Here is a 19,473-nt window from a genome sequence, read left to right as displayed (position 1 = left end):
TCAAGAAAAAACCCCCAACTTTTAATTAATGCTTGCAGGATTAATTTTGTATGTGTATGAACTGAAGTTTAGAACTCACCTGTTGTTCCTAGAATACTCCTGAAAACTTGGTTTTCTTCTTCAGAAGTTTATTATGACTGGAAAAAACAAAACACCACATATACAAACCTGAATCTTTATCCCCAGTGGAAAATGAGTTATTTCCTCCAGATATCAGCTGGTGCTTTTCCAACTTACACGAGCGCTTTGTGCCACTGCCCAGGCTGTGGAGCTGTCTTTGGCACAGGATGGGGTGGCCCTGGTCCCTGCCAGAGCTCCAGCTGCACGTGTGGCCGCGGGGCTGGATGGGCCGCTCCTGGAGCTGGGCTCTGCCAATGATCCCGGGAGATCAAGACTCCCCAGCTCCATGGGTGGGTTCCCAGGGCCGGCACCTGGCCTGCCCTGTGCCCTGGGATGGACCGCATGGTGCAGGACCTGGCACGGGAGGGTCCCAGAGCCGTTGGGTCACGGCTGCCGGGGACACGTGGCCGGAGATCTTCGGGGCCTGGCTGAGAGGGGCTGTGACACAGGCCAAGCTGGGCCGTGCTCGCTCCAGGGTGGCAGGGATGCGGACGTGTGGGTGTGGTGACACGTGCCTGCTGGTGGCACAGCTCGTGTGTACCCAGTGTGAATTAAGGGACCACCATCTGCCCATGGCTGGCATGTTGGAGCTATTTCACATACGTGAGCTGCAGCACATTAAACATTAATCATTCCCCTCAAGCCTCTGTGGGCGTGGGCCAGAGCTCTTTTACCCAGGTCAATGAACAACGCTCCGGGGCCATGTTTGAAGCTAAGTGGTCGTGTGGCAAGATTCCATGTGTTTCACAATTCTTAAATGCTAGTAGAACATTCCTGAGTGCTAGTGGAATGTAAAGTCCAGTTTTAATTTAGGATCAGTGAGTAACTTAACTAGACATGAGTAGCATACTTCTGTGACAAGCAGTCTGAGAAATTCCTAAAGTTTGTTGAGTATAATTTCTCATCACAAGTGCTCAGCTAGGAAAGGTGCTCTGCCATGGGGGTTTGTGAATAGAGGACTCATGGCAGGAGTGATGGTCCTGGTCACAGTGACCGTGAAATGGTTTGATTTAGATTTTTGGTGTAGTTACGAAAAGCAGAGTTGTCACCCTGGATTTCAAGAGAGCAAGGTTTAAGCTGCCAGGGAGTAGTTGGCCCCGAGTGCTGGTCAGGTTTGAATTAAAGGTGTGCAGGAGAGGCAATGCCATTCAGGCAGAAGCCAGGCAGGTGGGGTCGGTTGCCAGCGTGGCTGGACAGGACACACTGCTCTTGGCTCTCTGGAAGCCAGGCCAGGTGTCACAGGAAGAGGAGAGCTGTGGTTTGCCGGTGGCGTGCTCAGGTCGCAATCCGAAGGCTCGGACTGTTCAACGCTGTTGTGCAGGATCTGGGTGCAGCAGTGGAACACACCAGGAGTGAGTTTGCTGAGGATGCTGAAGTGGGGGCTGCTGTGGGCTCAAGGGACGAGAGGCCTTGCAGAGGGAGCTAGCTAGGTGGAACATTGAGCAATCATCAGTGGCAGGAAATCTAACAAACAGCAGCACTGCTGGCAGGAGAATTGCTGGTGGTTTCCACAGGGCCTGGATTTCACCCGGTATGTACTAGTGCAGCATTTATTGTGCGAATTAAAGGATTTTGCTAAAAAGCATAAAATTATTGACTGTACCTGCTGGGAGCATGGGATGGAGTTCTCCCAAAGTCTGGCAGTGGCAGCCACAGGTTCGTGAGGACTGGCTGACTCACCTTTACCCAAACTGGGAATTTTTCATCAAATTAAGTTTTCCTGAGATGCATCATTTCACAAAATATTTCCACTTGGCTGGAAATTTCAAACTTAAAAAAAGCTTCTATTTCATTTGTAACCACATTTTTATTTAACTCTGAAAGCTGTCATGAGTATGGCAGTTCATTGCTTTTAAAGTGTTATTTAAAGTTATACTTTTATTTACATGAAGTCTTGGAGGTTTTGTGGTTGGGTTTTTTTAAAAGTCAGCTTTAGATAGATAGCATAGTTTGAGGACAAGAACAGGAGGAAGCTGGGTGAGGGTTACTGTGTACAGCTTATGTGTGTTTGCTGGTCCAGCACCTAGTGAAGTAATGGGTGCTGGATTAAGTTGTTGGGTTTTTTTGCTAGCACTTTCTAAAGGCACCTGGTTATTTTCAGTACCAGATTAATCATGATTTTGGTGCTGTTCTACGTGTCTGAAACTATACTTTATTAACAGGAAAGTTTCCACAGCTACGCTAGTAAACTGAGAACATGTCCTGGGCTTCTCCGGGGTGCCCCTCTGTGTGCGCAGGAGGTTTGGAAGGCCTTGGGTTGCCTTGTGCCTCTCGCAGGCTGTTTCCCAGCAGTCCCTTTCCTGCTGAGCTGAAAGGACTTCAGGAATGGATGTGGCACTTTCTTGGTGCCAGGTGAAAGCTCTGAAAAGGTGATGTTAAGCAAACTTGGAAGGAATGTTCCATCAGTGTTGTCAGAACCAGGCCCAGCTGTGCACTGCTCCAAGTGGCTGCCTGGGGAGGAAATAGGGTTTTATCATCAGAAAGAAACATCCCAAGCTGGGTACGTGTGCTGATGCTGATAGAAGACTGTTTGTCACATGGCAAATGATGACTTGGGAGTAAAAATAATGTGAATTGAGATGATTTGCGTACTCCACAAGCCTATGTTTGTTTACAATAAATGTATCACTGTATAGTGGGTATGTGTGTTACCAAACCATGCTTGAGGTGAATGCACCAGAGGCCAGAGATTCAGAACTGGCTCTGAGCTGAGTTTCCTGGCCCCTGCATTCAAGCCCTAAGAGACAATAGACAGAAAAGCACAAATTCCTCAGGAAATGTGGTCTCCCAGGAAAGCAGGGACAGTTTTGTTGTTGTTGTTGTTTTTGTTTGTTTGTTTTTTCATCTAAGTGAGAGATGAAGTAAAAATTTGCTTCTAGGAATCCATGTTAGTGGAGATTCAAATTCTGGCCCAAACTTGTGCTTAGAAGCAGTGATTCTGCCTCTCCCTAGTGTTTGTCTCTGCACTGAAGTCCTGACTAACTCCTCCAGGTTCTAAAAGCTGCCGAAGGAATGACAATGCTGCTGACAGCTCACCATGAGGGGTGTCCTTGCCAAACAGGGCAATTTGGAGTTCAAAGCAATCTCAAGGCAACTGCATTTTCTTACTGGGCTGCAGTAGTTGCCAGTGCCAGGAGGCTGCCAGGCTGGAGTTGTTACTGGGACCCTCGCACCGCACACTCACTGCTGCGCTGTGGGTCCTCCTGGCACTAAGCTGCAGTCCACGTGTAGGGCAGGGACACCTCTAACCATCTGGCTTGTTCCTGAGGATCACTGACTTCTCTTGGGCTGCTTCCCTGGCACGTAACTGCCTTTGTCGTGGGGATTCATACTCCTGGAATATTGGCTAATAGGCAAACTCTTGCGATGGGCTTGGTACTGTTGTTACAAACCAGAGGCAGAAAGGAGCAACAGAAAGGATGCTTCCTGCCTCACTATCAACCAGCAAAGTCCTTTATAAAACAGGAAAAAAACTTGAATTGAATGCTCCTATTTTTTCTCTCTCTCTCTCTCTCTTTTCTTTTTTAACCTATGAGCAGTCAGGGAATGCTGAGTCCAAAATGTGTTTGCTGTACCCAGCCATTGATAAAACATAGAAGCACAATTTGTACTTACATTATTATTACATAATTGGAGACAGTGAACCAGCTGCTTGCTTGCTGAGGACGAGGAACTGTTTCAAACTTGACAATTTTCTTAAATGCTGCTTGCTGTTCACTAAAGTAAAGGAAAGGGGCAAAGGAAATTACTGTTATGGAAGGGAAATGTTGTCACTTGTGCAAACAGGTGTCCCTCAGTTCCCTGAGCTCTAGGTGGACTGCAGAGGAAGGGAATTACTAGACTTTTTCACTATGTTACCCCCCTTTGAAGCAGCTAGAAGTTATTTAATGGTTGTATTCTGTAAAGAGCCCCTTAAAACTAAAGATCCGTGCTGCACCAGCACACTAAAACATGTAGAGGTACAGCAGAGAGGTATCTGCCCATGGCATGCGACTAATATTTGCCAAGTATTGATCTGGTGTGCATCTCATCTTTTGGCTGTAATCCAAGGTTCAAAGTTTACCTTTTGTTTAAAAACTGATTTCATGGGGAGGTCATGTCCTTTACCTAATCCAGCAGCAATAGAGGTCTGTAAAATGGAAATTAAGTTCACCACTACTTGGAGGAAAGCCTCGAAGCCCACACGGAAAGCCCCTGTGGCACAGAGGTGTATCCACTGACATGGCAGTGTGCAGAGAGCCTGGACAAGTGACAAAGTGGAGGAAATAATTAGTCTGCTTTGGAATGTTGTGGTGTTGCCAGACCCAGCCTCAAGCCCTGACCATTTGCTCCTGACCCAGGCACACCCACAGCCCTTCCCAGGGTACTGGTCACCCCTCCCCACCTTCGTATTTTCACTGCAGAGAGTTTGCTGAAATTATTCCCAAATAGGCAAAACCCCAAAGCACGCTTGGAAAGGCAGGTTTACCACAAAAGAAATGGCCACAAGAGAATAAGAATGAAATGTAGCAGAGGGTGTTGGTTTTTAGTTCCTGTTTTTCTTCATGAAGTTATGTGCATTTGTATATAACAATTGGTAAATAGGGGTGAGGAAAATCTCCCTCTTTGGAGGCAGAATTAAGAGATTACACATCAAGAATTTACTCACAATTTTAAAACTGAAGCAAGCACAGAGTAGTTCCTGTCCACAGCATTTGTCATGTTTCATTTCTATTTGTGACACTGGCCACTTTAGCCAGGGCTCTCTCTCAGTGTCTCAGGCACTGGGAGAGCCCTGTGACCAGGGCTTGGGCTGGGGGCAGGCACTGGCACAGATGCAGGTGAGGTTTGGGAGGAAAACGAGGGATGGTGCTGGGTGGAGCAGTCAGCCTGTGCTTGGATTTGTGCTGCTGTGCAGGGCGCTGGGATCTGGCTAAAACTCTCCTGGTGCTCAGGGACGCAAGGTCTGAGGGGCTGGATTTACCTATGGCTTTCCAGGACAGCAGGAACAGGAGGAAATGTGGTGCCAGAGCTGTGTCCCATCAGGTTGTGTTTCCCTCTGAGGACAGAGGGTCCATTCTTCTCTGGAAAAGAGAATGAAAAATAGGAAAAGTGAGGCCATGAGTAGTGGACAAGAGGGAAAAATGTGGGAGTAAATCTTGAGAAAAGCTCCATGGTATTAAATAAACATTTTTGAAGTAAAAATTAGGGAATTGGTGGAAAAGTATGGGAATTTGGGGAGATAAAACTTGAAAAAAATCCAAGAATGAGGGGTTTTGGGTCAAAAATAAGGTAAAAAAAATTTGGGTTCTCCAACTAGAGATAATCCCTAGAGTAGACAATATTTTCTTGTAAAAATGAGGAAATCAGAAGTGGACAGACAGGGAAAATTTTGTGGGAGAAGTGAAATTATCCCCAGAGATTCAGGATTTAACATCCTGAGGTAAACTGAGGTCATCAGTTGTGGACACGGAGTGAAAATTTTTGGTGTAGAAATGTTTTCTCCAGGATGGAGAATGAATATTTTGAGGGGAAAATAGTATCACTGGTAGTGGACAGGTAGGGAAATTTTGGGGGGTAAGGATTTAATCTACGTGGAATAATTAGGGGATTTTTGGGGGGACATTGGGGCCAGAGGTGGAGGTCAATCCAAAGACAACCCTGCTTTACTTCTAAATCCCAGGATAAATTCTACAAGCTGCCAGTTGAGGGACTAAAAATTCATAAAAATGGAGCTAAGAGCATTGAGAAGGTTTCCGGGAATCTCATCCCAGCGTCGCTATTGCATTTTGAAGAGCCCCGCGGATCGCCCCGGGGGTGCGGTGGTCTCGGGGGCGCCGTGGAGGGCTCGGTATCCCCGGGGGGCCGCGCGCGGGGCCGGGAGCGCGTGCCGGCGGCTGAGGGGCGGCTCCGTGTCCGCCAGGGGGCGCCCCCGCCTACACTCTGAGGGAGCGGCGGAGTCCGGCGGGTCCCGGGGTCGGCGCGGACGGTCGCCGCGCCCTGCCCGCTTCCAGTCGCGATCCAGCGTCTGCTCCGGGAAAGCGCAGCCCTCCCGGGGGCACCGGCACACCCCTGGGCCCCCGCGGCCGCAGCCGGGGAAGGAACGGCAGCGCCCGTCCCGGAGCGGGTCTTCCTGCCCGCGGCGATGCCGGTCCCTGTCCCATCCCCAATCCCGTCTCGATCCTCCGGCCCCGGGACCCACATCCTTTCCCGCCGACGGAAAAGCGGCTTTGCCCGGGACCCCGAAGCAGACACCGTAGGCTCCGCACAACGCTGCGAGCGACGGTCTTGCCGCATCCCGAGATAAGCATCCTCTGCGCAAAGTAAAAAGGGCGCGAATTTTCGGGCGCGCGCGGGCGGGGCCTTCACAGCTGTGAGGGGAGGGCCAGCTCAGGTGCGCGGAGCCCCAGAGCGGCAGGGTCCAGTCGGTACCGGAGGCAAGTCCTGGCCGATACCGAGGGCGCGGCTTCAGGGGTGGGTCCCAGGCCCGGCTCAGGTGACGGGGTTGAGGTGATTTAATCCATGGAAATCGCCTGGCGGCCAGTTGCTCACTCTGAGCACGGTGAGGGTGGGAGTTCCTTCTCCGGGCTCCCCTGGTGAGGCGTGAGGGCTTCGGCTTCCCCACCTCTGCCCCTTCCTTCTCCCGGTATTCCCCTTCTTTCTCCGCCTTCCCTCTGCCACCAGAACCTCCCTCCCCTCCCACACACCTAGCCCTCCTTCCTTCTCTCCGTGTTCCTCTTCTTTCTCCCCCGTTCCTCTCCCTCCCAACCCCGACCCCCACCCCCTCCTTCCTCTCCTGTCCCGCTACCTCCTTCTATTCCCCCTCCTCTGTCCACCGTCCCTCTCTCTCCAATGCCTTTCCCTTCCCCTTACCGCTTCCCTCCACACCCCGACCCCCTCTTTCTGCCCCTCCTCGTCCTCCCCTTTGCCTCTTTCTCCCGCAGCCGCGGGGTCGGGGCGCCGGATAATAAAGCCCAGAGGGCCGGAGCCCGGCGCCCCCCGCCCTCGCTGGAGCCCCCACACGGGGACAGGCCCGCTCGGGCGCTGTCCCCATGCACACACAACACCGCCCCACACCGCCGGGGCTCCGGCTTTCCCCACATCACACTGGGGGCTCCCCCGGGGGGGCCGGGGCTGTGCTGCCCGCAAGGAAAAGTGAGAGGGAGGGGAAAGAGAAAAAAAAAAATACTCCAGCCGCTTGCATCTTGCAGCCGCCGCGTGGGAAAGGAAAAAACAAACGCCGCCGTATTGCACTGACATCTCTAGGGGTTAGATTCTTAACTCTGCAATGGGGGGGCAGCGGTGGCGGTAGAAGCCGTGCGGAGAGTAAATTCAGGACCAGCCCCTGAAGCCACGCCCGCTGTACCGCCCCCGGTACTGCCCGGGCCCGGCCTCCTGGGACTCTCCGGGACGCGCCCCGGAGCCCACCTCGACCCCTTCTCCGAACCCGCACGCCCGAGGAGGGACCCAGACCGGCATCAGCCGAGTCCGGCGCTGCCCTTCCTGTTTCGGCTGCGGCCCCGCCGAGGCCCCGGACCTCCAAATCCCACCGGTCCCAGCAGAGCTCGGGGAGCTTTTAGTTCAGCGCCGGCAGAGAATTCTCATGGAGAACCCCCACAAATAATGGAAATGGGGTGTGAGGGGAGGGGATGGTTTGTGCTGTAAATTAAAAACTCCTTGGGAAAAATAAAGCTGTGGAACTATTTCACAGCTTTATTTTTAAAATTTCATTTACATTTTTATCTCACAGCAGCAGTAATTGTAGTTCATGGAGTGATCCTTGCCTCCAGGTGCTGCAATCACCAGTCACAATTTTGGGGGGGACAGGGGGCTTGGCTTATGGGGCTGAAGAGCAGCTCTCAGAAGCTGGTAAGCCAACCAGTCTAGATCTAGTTTTAGGAAGAAAGAAAAAGAACCCAACCACCAAAAACTTCCCTTCCAGTCAGCTGGCACTGTGTAATTCTAGGGGGCTGGAAGGCTTTGAGGCAGGTATCAGTGAACCTGTTTTAAGAAAGGGGGAAGACACCAGGAGGAACAGTGGGTTGTTAAAACACAACATACCTCTGCCAGCCTTCCTCTGTGCCTGACATGGCACTGCAGCTTCACACCCAGAACAGGCCCAGCAGCCCCCACATTCTGATGGATGCATGACTTCACCAAAAATCCTCCAGGAGAAGACAAAAGAAAAATTTTGGAGTATGACACTTCTCTCAAAGCATTCCACATTAGAATTAGCTGTGCTCAATGTACAGGTCAGTGGGATAATCTGGATTTATCTATTCTATCCCCAGAACCAGGCAGTCAGTCCAGCATTCCCGTCTACTCTGATGGCAGCCACTGTCTTGCGTTCCAGCTCGCTCCTCAGATGGAAAAGGTCAGGCAGGAAGGTCAGGAAGCACATTTAATAGAGAAGGAATCTTGAACTGCATTCAAGTACTACACCCTAATGCTCCTCAGGACTGGGACCATAACTGCTGCAGGTTACTGGCAGTAAGGCTTCTTCCCAGCTGGGTAATCCTGTATCCTAGGCTCCGCGTGGTGGCTGGACGCCGGCTGGACACAGGTAAGGCAAGGGCTCAAAAACTGTTGGCAGTGAGGTGGAAGTTTGTTTTGGCAAGTGGTGTCACCTTGCCTTGAATGCTGGGGAACAGCGGGGGCAAAGCTGCGGGTCCGTGTCACTGCACTGGGGCAAGCACAAATCCGTCACCTTTAATCCGCCACAAAACAGATGCAACTCAGACATTATAGATTAGGCATGCAACACGTCATAGGTAACAAAATGGATTAGATAGCAGTGTATATTAAATAAATCTTTGTAAGTAAAAAAGAAATCACAGAAACAATTGCTGAGGAACATGTCGGCAGGCCCAGGTCTAGAGCTGGTTGGGTTTTTCTCTTACACAGCAGCAGCCAAATTCACCATGGACAGATCTTGCACCAGAAAGACATGTGCAGTGGGAAGGAGTAAAATTCCATTAGTATTTATGCTCAAGCCAGGTCTGCCTTCCCGGTGGTACAGAAAGCACCTTCAGAGTCGGTGCTGTTAGAAATTAACAACCCCAGTGTTAATAAGGTTCATTAGCAAGTGCACACAAACAGGAGCCAGAACAGAGCTGTCTTCCAGAGTGCCAGATTTCATTCGGAACGCCTCCATTGCAAACAGGAATGGGGAAAGGATGGAAAACGAATTACTGTACGGAGAGAATGACAGGGTTCAAAGCATGTTCTCCTAAAAGGCTTAATGCCAACCCCAGCCCAGATGCTTTATAGCACATGTACAGCTTGGCAGTAACGAGGCAGTTTCGGTAGAACAGAGACCTAGACATGCTGTGTCAGGGCTCTGCTGTGCCTTGACACTCTTCTAGTACTTTATACAAAAATGCAACATCAGCCCATACTTCTGGATACAGAACAATAGTGATGTGCTTAATGAATAGAGTTGCTTTCGAGAGACAGCCCATGGAGAGAAAGCTTCCAACAGAGCTTTCTCCTAGTCTCCTAATCATTTAGGAACACAAGGCTTAGAAAAAATAGTCTGGTATGAAATTAAGAAAAATGCTCATTTTTCCAAGTATATGATATTTAATTGTAATGAAATAAAATCTGAAAATGTCTAAATCAATTAGGAAGTAAACATGAGTTGTAATACTATACCTGTAAAATGATTAATTCCATTCATTGTCATTAGAAATTGTGTAAAATATTTATTAAGGGCTTTGCCTACAGAGGCACAACATAAATAGAGTAAGTCCTGCTGAAAGGCGATCAGTTCACAACTGCTGTGGGAACATCAGCAAGGCCACCCCCGGTGACAGTCCCAGCCTCGGGGCTCGGCCCCCGCACTGCCGGGGTTTGCTCCAGAGCACAGCGCCGGGCAGCTGCTACGCCACAGTCCCTCCGAGTGCCTCGGGCAGGTGCCAAAGCCAGCAGAATGTGCTTGGAGAGGGAACGGGTGCTGCAAAGTTAATCCACCCCTTCAAACCCTTGGGCGTTCTCCACAGCCATGAGGAGCTTCTCCCGCAGGTCCTCGAAAGATTCATACAGAGGTAAGTCTAGGCGGTTAAAGCTGGAAGGGACAAGGAAAGAGTCACTTAATAATCCATGGTGAAACAGAGTTTGAAAGAACTAGAAAAGATTAAATATAATTAGAGGTCTTGGATTAAGAATGCAGCTTGAGTTCCCTGTACACTTCACACATGCCCAAGGCGAGCTCTCCAGTAACTGTGTGCTGCCTTCCCCTGCAAAGCTGGAAGCAGAAATTGGTAAGAATCACTCAGAAGAGGAAAAAAAAAAAAGCCAGCAGAAAGCCCCTCACTGTATTTAGATGATAGAAAACAATCAATCTTTGTCAAAAGACTGATTTCTTGAGGCTCAGCAAAGATATTCTGGATTTAGAAGACAGATCATTTGCTCTCTGGCGGGGGGAAAGAGAAAACCTTCCACAGGTAAAAGCTAGCAAGCAGAGTATTGGAACCCAAAGAGGATGGGTTGATTTTAGAGTGTGTTCAGGGCAGTGTTGTTGTCTGTGTTTGGTGGGGTTTGTGCTTTTGTTTTCAGGTTTGTTTTTTTAATTAAAGTTCATTATTCTATAGAGTGATTAGTTTTATGGGAAGATCCTGGTCTGTACCAATAGTCCATAAAACAGTTTTCCAATTCAGCACAATTTTTCTTTAAAAAGCTACATTCCTGAAATGCAACAGAACAAGACAAATTTGTACTGAATGCTTTCAATGTTTGCAAAATCTGTAAACCAGGGTTAAATTGTCTTATAACCTTACACTTGTTTTGAATTCTCCAATTACTCACTGGCTTTCTATGGCTGTTCGGTGATGTCTGACTTGCTGTAGTTCATTACATCCACTCACTAGGATGTGGCAAGTAAAATAATACCCTTCAGTTTCTCAGTTTGGGAAGGCACTGGGGCCCCACAGGATCAAATGCTGTTTGATGCAGTGCTGAGCATGGTCAGCAGTGTGGCCCTTATGGCAGGAGCAGCTCTGGAATTTATGCTTCGGTGACTTACCAGGTGTGAGCTCGGGGCAGCTTATCAGGACTTCCCCACTGCTCTATTGTAAACAGCTGAGGACCATTTGAACCTGAAAATGAAAACCGTATGAGATAGAAATTGCTGGACACTACAGAGACTGCCTAAATATAATTTTTAACATGAAATGCTGGCATCAGTTGTGGGCTGGATTTTTCACCTGTAACAGGTAGATTAAAGCGACACGAACACGGTTCTTTCTTTCCAAGCCCAGTGAGCTCAGACATCAGCATTTAAAACTCAGTGCTACATGAGGGTCAGAAGTTGGCTGGATTGCCATTGTGCCACCAGCAGCTCACCATAAAGTTCAGCAAATCCGTTCATAGGCACACGTGACGTCCCGGTCACAAACTGCAGGAGCCGGATCCGTTTCTCTGCATCCATCAGCAGAACAGCCTGTGGGAAAATGGACACCATCGGCCTCAGCCTCCTGGCCCAGCCTGGATGGGCAGGGCTAAAGAGCAGCCCAAAGCCAGCATCAGTCACCTTCTGGACCAGCCAACCCTCAGGACACAATGGATTGTCTCTGCTCCAGGTCCCATCTGTGGGCTGCTCTGGCAGGAGCTATACCTGCCCTCACCTGAGTGAGGGGGAAGCATGTCCTGCCCCCAGCACAACCCCACCCCGTTCTTAGCAGTTTTCATGAAGAAAAATGATTGCAAAAAAGGGCAGTAACTTTCACTTACAGGACCAGTCAGAGGCAGTGCCCAGTCTTACCTTCCAGAACCACTGGATAACGGGATGATTTGGGCAGTAACCATTTTTGTAGATGGTGTGTTGTCTCCAGTCATTGACATCTACATCACCCAGGCCACACATCAGTAACTGCAGGGAAGCAGCAGGGCGGGATGTTAACGAGTGTGTGTCTCCCTGCACTCAGGGTAATGAGGTGTCACTGCCTCTCAGGGCTCTGACCTTCAGTCATTTATGCACACACAGGGGGGAGTCAGAGCTTCCTCCTGGGATATTCCAGTTACTGGAGAACAGCTGCACACTGCCAGAAGGTGAGACAGCAACTTCCATGTGTTTGGCTCAAATGTGACTGGCAGAGGCATGATGGCACTGATCCACTTAGCTACTTCCAGGCTCTCAGATGCACAGCCCCCAACCACCTCCCTGAGTAAGTGCAGTTCTTTGCACATCATGAATAGATTATTAATTAAGAAGAAACATCTAATTTCCAACTCTGAGCAAGGCAGCTGTGTCTGCACATTCCCTAAGGGAGAGGGATGGATGACTGAAGAGCCCAGAACATGGCACATCTGTCAGAGAACCGTCAGCCTGGGGCACCAAATTGACTCACCTCCAGTTCATTTTCATCAAAAATTTTGATCAGATCAATAGGAAGCAGTTCTGTGAACCCCTAAAAAGAAGAGCAAAGTTAAAACTCTCATCCCCACATAAATCCTAATTAAAAACACCAATGACAAATTACTTCTAGCTCAAATAATTAAACTTGAAAGAGAATGATCTTATTCTCATAAGGGAAAGATGATATATTCTTACACAAGATAAAACTGTAAAACCATAAAACATAAGTATTCTGTTTGCATTCCGTGCCAAGCTCCCCACTCCCTTTACACAGACACCAGTGGGTAAGAAATCTGTGTTAGAAAAAAATCCCTGTTTTTGTAAAAGAAAGGAGCTGAAGAGCCTCACCTCCAGAAAGGCATTCATTTGTTTCTGCACTCTGTTGACAAACCGCCATTGGATGACCAGGCTGCAGACAGAAACAAAACCCCATCAGAAAAACAAACCCATCAGAGCTGGTCTCAGCCAAGTGTTCAGAGGTTTCAGCAACTCAAGTGCTTTCAGTTTGTCATTTACAACTTCAGCAAGTTCAGGTAACTAAGCAGCTTTCACCAGTCGTTCCAATTTATTGGCTGGTGACTGATGGAATTTTGAAGGAACAAATCAAAAACCCCAGTGACTATGACCAAATCACAGTGGGAATATTTTTCACTCCTGTAGGTACCTACGTGAGCAGACATTTTATTCTTCCAGAGCACTGAGTAATTAAAAATTCCCAGCAAAGTCTGCAAGCTCTGAGGAGAGCTGTCAGGACACAGCACCTCGCCTATAAATAAAGAAATAAACTGCAGCATCAAAGGGACACCTTGCTTTCAGTACCAGCCACCCACAGCACAAACACCTCACAGGTGCAGGCATAAAAAAATCAATTCCAGGCATGGAATTGGGCCAGGTCCAGGCATTGGAAATTAATTCCCAATTTGCATGAATGTAGCAATTTGAATGCCTTTCACCTTGGAAAAGGCCCTGATTTAAAATGCCAGCAGGTATAAGTGAATTTAGCATTTTACATCCTGGTAGGCAGAAAAACTGAGAAAGCTGAAAATGAAACCTAATTTCAGATTTGGCCAATTTTTGGTAGGAACGCTGGCACTGGAATCCTGGCTCTGGTCTGTGACTGGCAGAGGAGGACAATGGGATGAGGGCCAGGCTGGAGAGCACCTTCTGGCTTATCTGAACTTGAGCCAGATGTTGGAGAAGCACGTTTCCATGGGGAGGAATTTCAAAACATAGCATGTAATCTAATTTATTCTTTGTTCTTATATTTGACTGGATACAACCAATGTTAACAGTAAGGTGTTTTCTTTTTTTTCCAATGATCCCTGATGCTCTTGTACAGTACAAACTACAGGAATTGCAGCAGGGTCAGTTGTAAGCACAACTGCTCTTTCTTATCCCCAGGCATATTCCATAATGACACTTACTCAATGTATTCCCGCTTGTTTTCATTTGTTACCATGATTTCAGACCCATTGGGCTTCAGGTCCACTTGATATGTCTGCATTTCAGAAGACCAAAAAAACTGTTATTTGAGGACATCTTTCTCCCACTCTCCCTGAGCAGCATTTTACAAGCAGTATCAGGAAATCATTAGTAAATCGATTTACACTTTTGAACAAACTTGCACTGACAAAAGGGAAAACTGGCAGAGAGAGGCTGGCTATTTACTACTAATATTATTTTAATTATTATTTATAATAATTAAGCTATATATTTATATAAAATATAACCACAAAATATATACTTTACAAAATTGTAATATTTTTTATAGTAAAAGAACTAAATCACATATTGAAACTGCTGAAAGCCAACCAGTGTATTACAGAACCTCTCTATTCTGTGGCTCCAAAACTCTCCCTAGTTCTCCATGTAACCTTATGTTGCTTCAGGAAAAAGGCAGTAAGCACTGGAAAGCAGATCAGAATGTTTTTGATAGGACACTGAGTGCACGGTTTGAAATGCTGAAGTCAGTTTTTATAAAAGGCCCTATAGTCCCCAGGTCCAATTGTACCTGGAGCCAGGATCTAGGTCTCAGAAGTAAACAAAGGGAAGACGCTAAAAAAAGGTCATAAAAGCCTCTAAGCAAATAAATTTAATTTAATGTCTACAGCATTTTCACTTGCAATGGAGAAAGTTACCCACAGACTGTGACCCTTTTAAACCTGGCAGCTTCCCCCCATAGTACCAGCTGCCTCTGCGACAGGCACTACAGAGAGGACCTCCCTGGCATCATTCTGCCGCTCTCCTCTGAGAATACCTTCAGAAACACCAACAGTCCCTGGGCTCAGACCATGTCCCATCTGGACTATGGGACACCTTCATTCCTCCTCGTTGCAAGAATTTTTATTCAGCTGCATAACCGGCTTGTCCCAGAGACGTTGCAGCTCCCTGACAGGAATATGGCACCCCCACTCCCAGCTGGGGACACAGCGAGGTGCATTCACCACCACGAGGCTCTGCTCAGTTCTGAGGTACTTGTTGGCAAGAACAAGTACTAAGATGTAAATAACCTTTATGTACCTGTCCAAAGTTTTCCTCATCTATGCAAAACATGAGATCCAGCTCTGTAGGGTCATTTTCCAGGATCCACTTCAGAGAGTTGTAGTATTCGCTATCCTAGGGCAGATCACAATTAGGCAGTTTGAAAATGTGCAATTAGTGTGGGGTTGTAGAAACCCACAGGCCTGTGAGCGCCGGCACGGGGTAAATGGGGTCTTACCACTGACTCCATATCTTTCAGCGTTATGGGCTTCCCCAGCATCATCTTGTAGAAAGGTCTGATGAAGAAGCCTGAGAGAGAGAGGAGAGCGTTACCTGCCCTGCCCCTGCACATTCCACAAAGGCACGACTGCTTGAGGGCACCACCCCTGGCATCTCTCCTGTTACCTCCTGACTGTAACAGTCCTGCTACTGCAGTGGCATCATAGCAGCTCACATTTATTTAGGCACAGAAAGTCCAATTTTTCAGTTTCAACAATTATCCACTAATTACCATACTCCATGGACCACCCTAACATTAATGGCAGAGAGAGCCAAGAGCTGGGGAATTGAGCTCAGGGCACTCGATCCCATTTAAAATCACTACTCCTCTCTCCAAGGGGTTGCCTGAAAATCAGGCTGGTGAGCTTCCTCTGCTGCACCAGGGCTCAGGAAAATCTGGTCAGTAACATCTGCCCGGTGTGAGATTTCAAAATGCAGCAGAAATTGTTATTAAATCATTCAGTAATAATTTTATATATCAAAATATGCTGCGGTTGACCCCCGCCCCCCCTCTCCGAGTTAGGCTGCAGGTTTGCATGGAAACTATTTCCACGCTTTTCCTCTAGGGACAGCGCTCATACTGGTTCTGGAGTTTTAACCTGAGTGGGGAAAGGAGCAAACCTTTATATGAAACCCACTTGTTGAATAAGACACTGTCATTTTATGAATCACCATTCAAGTCTCAAGAGTGCCAGTCCCAGACTGTCCCCAGAACCTGGGGCTCTCGAGCGGGTGCATTTCCTTCCCGAAAGCCCAGTGGCAGCAGCAGAGCAGGAGCAGCACTCACCGTCCAGCAGCTTCCCGTGATACACGGCCAGGCCGGCCACCCGGCCAATGAACGTGAAGTACGACAGATGGTCTTCGTTACAGAGACCTGAATTAGGATTAATCTGAAGTGTGTAGTTGTCCCTTTTTTGGGGAAAGAAAAAAAATAGCTGAAGAACCAAGTCTTTAAATAAGCAGACACTCAGATATGTTAATAAATAACTTGTGCTTAGGGGCATCTCCCTTCAACAGCGTTGTGGGGCTGTGTCCAAGTCCTTTCCAGGCTGTCCCACCACAGAGCCACTGAGGGCTGACACAGCAGCAAATCAAACCCACTGTAAGCAAGAGATGCCCTCTCTCCCTTGCGCTAAGGGATCGCTCCAAGATTTTAAAGGGCAGTCCCCAATTTAAAGTTCTGGGAGGCCACTGCTGGGGAACTGCTGCAGTGTGAACAAACAGCTGTGTTCCAAGCTCACTCTACAGCAGCGCTGCAGCTCTGGGCAGCAGAGGAAAGAGGCTTTTCTGTGACACTGGTCCCTTCACCATTGCTGGCCTCAGAAACAGTACTTTTGCTGCCCTGGATGTTGTCTGAGCAATGGAAATGTTTTCTGGGTTCTCAAGGACAATTCCAGAGGCTCTCTGAAGGGCAGCAGGAACAGGGTAGTGGGGCTGCCCAGGGCACCCTGGGAAGGAGGAGCTAATTCTGCCCAGAGCAAGTATGCATCTTATGCAAAATGTAACATATATCCCTTGAGAATACAAATATTTAATGGACACTTACGTTGCTGAGTATTCAAAGAGACCATAGTAAGGGTTAAACATCTCCTTGGACAAGAGAAAAAACCATTCTCTGGCCACACCTCCATAGTCAAGTCCTTTTTCTGACTCAAATTCAATCCAGAGCCTGGCTTTTAGTACATCAGGTCTCTTCACAGACATGATTCTTCTGTAGGACTCCTCAAAAATGTTATTTCTGTGTAATTTCATCTCAAATCTGTTGGGTATGTCAGCCTGTGTCAAAGAAGATTAGATTATCCTTGTTAGTTTCAAGAAATAAGTTTTTAGGCAAATTACTGACTAGTAACAGCTCAGTGACAGATCAGACACCTGGTGTTCCAGTTCCCCATGATTTTATTTCCCAGTGCTCTCTCAGTCCACAGACTGAGAGCATGGGGGGAACTGGGCCAGTTCCAGAACAGTGCTGCAGACTTCTATGGTAAATATTTGATGAAACCGACAAGGAAAGTATCAAACAAACAAACCACAAAAAGAAGAAAGATTGACTATGCACTATTTTAAGGGCATTTGCATTTATCTAGAAAAATGTGAGTCTTAAAGACTTAGAAAAGCTTTTTGTAGAGAAACCAATCAAATTCAAACTTTGCTTCATGTTTCTGGTTCCTACTCGAGCCCTTCAGGAGCAGCACAATGGAGTAATAACCTGGCAGGTGTGTCCTGCAGCCCCCCCCGGCCCCGTGCTGGTTCTACTCACAGGTTTCTTTAGCTTCTTGCGGAAATAGTCGTATTTCTGCTTGAACTCCCTGGAGTACGGCACTGCCTGTTGGGAGCAGCAGGAGCATGCATCATTCCAGCTACTCAGCAGTCTGGTACCCGCAGTATTGAAAAGGAATGTACAGCCCTGCTACCCACACACTGTGCTATGGGCTCCCCTAAACCCACCCAGGAGAGATTTAAAAATCCCACAAAATGACATCATTTTGCTCTGAAGATAATACAACTACTACAGCCATTGAATATTCTCTCTATGTGTTTCCTTTATTTAAACACAAAGTGAAAGGCAATTTAAGTAATTCTATTTGTCATGGCACCAGAAATATTATTATTGAAAGCATTCAGATGCATCCTTAGTGCTTCTGTGAAATGGATTAGCTCCTGCTTTCCCTTAAAAACCAACAAATGAACCACTGTCAGTCACTCAAGAGGGACCGTGATAACTTCATTTCCTTCAAACAAACTTTCTCAATAATTTCTCTCATTTACACTCAGCATTTCTGGGGAGAGGCCTATTAGCAATTTGCACAGTGCTGTGTGCGAGGATCTCCAGTTTTAAATGCCTGATAAATTGGTAAATCCCTCCAAAAGCAACTATGGTCAAACAAGCAACTATTACTGGTATTATTACTAAGCAGCTGGAATTACACTGTGCAGCAGCCTCATCTGCTGTGTCCTGAAAGTCTAAAAAGTCCCAAGGATTTAGCCAGAATAAAAAGAAAATATCCAGAAAACATCATGGGATTGGAAATCTGTTCACTCAGAATACCACAATATGGCCTAAACTGGCATAACTCAGCATAAAACCAGCATAAAAAGTCAAAGAATTGCTCTTTGATGTTTTTAAAATTTGATACTGAAGTAAAATGCTGCAGGGTTTTGGTTTTTTTTTTTCCCTAAGGCTGATATTCTGAAACCTCTGTTTACCTGCAGGAAGTTTTATGTCTCTTAAACTGACTGACCCAGTTTTTGTCTTTCTTGTCACACTTTGAATCCACATAGGCCCACCTCTCTCCTCCCAAGTGTAAACAGCTTTTTATTGTCCAGAGATCCCAAAATAAATAGAAGGATGTGTCAGCTCAGTAAAATCCTGCTGTCAGTAACAACCCAGTTAATAGGTCAATAGCAGCACTTCTCCACAGGCACCCCAAACCCTGAACAATCTGGGAGGCTGCCCAGAACTTGGTATGACATTCCCTTGGTCGACCAGCAGAGCTCCTGCTTCCCAGGCTGCCCATCCCTGATCTGTTCCAGCTTGCACCCGAGTCAGGGCATTTAATGGAAGATCCCACAGCAGTACTTACTGGGCCCGTGATGGCTGGGTTCTGCAGCCTGGGGTCTTCCCACTGGGTAATTTTATTATCTGCAAATAACAAAAGAAACGATCCGTTGGCTTCTCTGGTACCACACTGTGAATTTAAGTTTTTTCTGCCTAGCACTGCTCAGTTCTGTCAGGGTTAGCAAAGGCTTGTGTCCCCCACCCTCCCCAGCCCCAACACACTGTTTAGTTGAAAACATTCACTCAAAAACACAACTACCCCAGAGCCCAGGGAATTTGCACCGCTTTGATGGCAACGTCTGCAGGAGTGAGTGAACATGTTCATTTAAATGTGGGCTGGGATTGGAGGTGCACGGCTCGACAGGTAAAGGAACCCAAAACTTTTGGCAGTGACACCCTAGGTTACTGTTTGGAAATCTCACGCAGACAGCTGAAGTCTCATACATCTCAATTTGGAGGGAGTAACATTTTTCCTAGACTCTGATTTGATGAGAAGGTAAAGGGAGGCAGAACTGTCCTGTTTTGGTGCAAGAGAATCACCCAGTTATGACCAATGGAGATGCTGGCAGTAGCACAACACAGCCCAGTCTTTCCATCGACAGCTTTGAAGAGCACCAGGAGGTGACAGGAAAGGTTCTACAGGACCATGCTGGGACTCCCCTTCCCTGCCTCCAGACAGCTGCTCCTCCCAAGATTCTGAACA

At 47.6% G+C, this 19,473-nt stretch overlaps 2 protein-coding genes across 11 annotated transcripts in view; one reads left to right on the top strand and one right to left on the bottom strand.

The window, feature by feature from the left end:
* ALPK2 (alpha kinase 2) overlaps positions 1–8,596 on the top strand; it is a 45,799-nt gene extending 37,203 nt beyond the window's left edge. The window contains exon 11 of the mRNA XM_040090426.2: positions 8,391–8,596. Within this exon, the coding sequence (XP_039946360.1) occupies positions 8,391–8,427 (37 nt within the window). The 3' untranslated portion in view covers positions 8,428–8,596. The remainder of the gene's footprint in view (positions 1–8,390) is intronic.
* A 1,181-nt stretch (positions 8,597–9,777) lies between these two features.
* NEDD4L (NEDD4 like E3 ubiquitin protein ligase) overlaps positions 9,778–19,473 on the bottom strand; it is an 85,463-nt gene continuing 75,767 nt past the window's right edge. For all 10 annotated transcript variants that reach the window (XM_040090435.2, XM_040090437.2, XM_040090433.2 and 7 more), the window contains 13 exons: positions 18,796–18,854; positions 17,472–17,537; positions 16,761–16,990; positions 16,002–16,123; positions 15,174–15,244; positions 14,975–15,070; positions 13,879–13,952; positions 12,803–12,863; positions 12,447–12,506; positions 11,861–11,968; positions 11,443–11,539; positions 11,123–11,195; positions 9,778–10,165 (listed from right to left, as the gene is read on the bottom strand). In XM_040090435.2, the coding sequence (XP_039946369.1) occupies positions 10,063–10,165; positions 11,123–11,195; positions 11,443–11,539; positions 11,861–11,968; positions 12,447–12,506; positions 12,803–12,863; positions 13,879–13,952; positions 14,975–15,070; positions 15,174–15,244; positions 16,002–16,123; positions 16,761–16,990; positions 17,472–17,537; positions 18,796–18,854 (1,220 nt within the window). In that variant the 3' untranslated portion in view covers positions 9,778–10,062. The remainder of the gene's footprint in view (positions 10,166–11,122; positions 11,196–11,442; positions 11,540–11,860; positions 11,969–12,446; positions 12,507–12,802; positions 12,864–13,878; positions 13,953–14,974; positions 15,071–15,173; positions 15,245–16,001; positions 16,124–16,760; positions 16,991–17,471; positions 17,538–18,795; positions 18,855–19,473) is intronic.

Source organism: Hirundo rustica, chromosome Z (assembly GCF_015227805.2).
Source record: "Hirundo rustica isolate bHirRus1 chromosome Z, bHirRus1.pri.v3, whole genome shotgun sequence".
NCBI lineage: Eukaryota > Metazoa > Chordata > Aves > Passeriformes > Hirundinidae > Hirundo > Hirundo rustica.
This window is presented reverse-complemented; position numbering and strand designations above follow the sequence as displayed.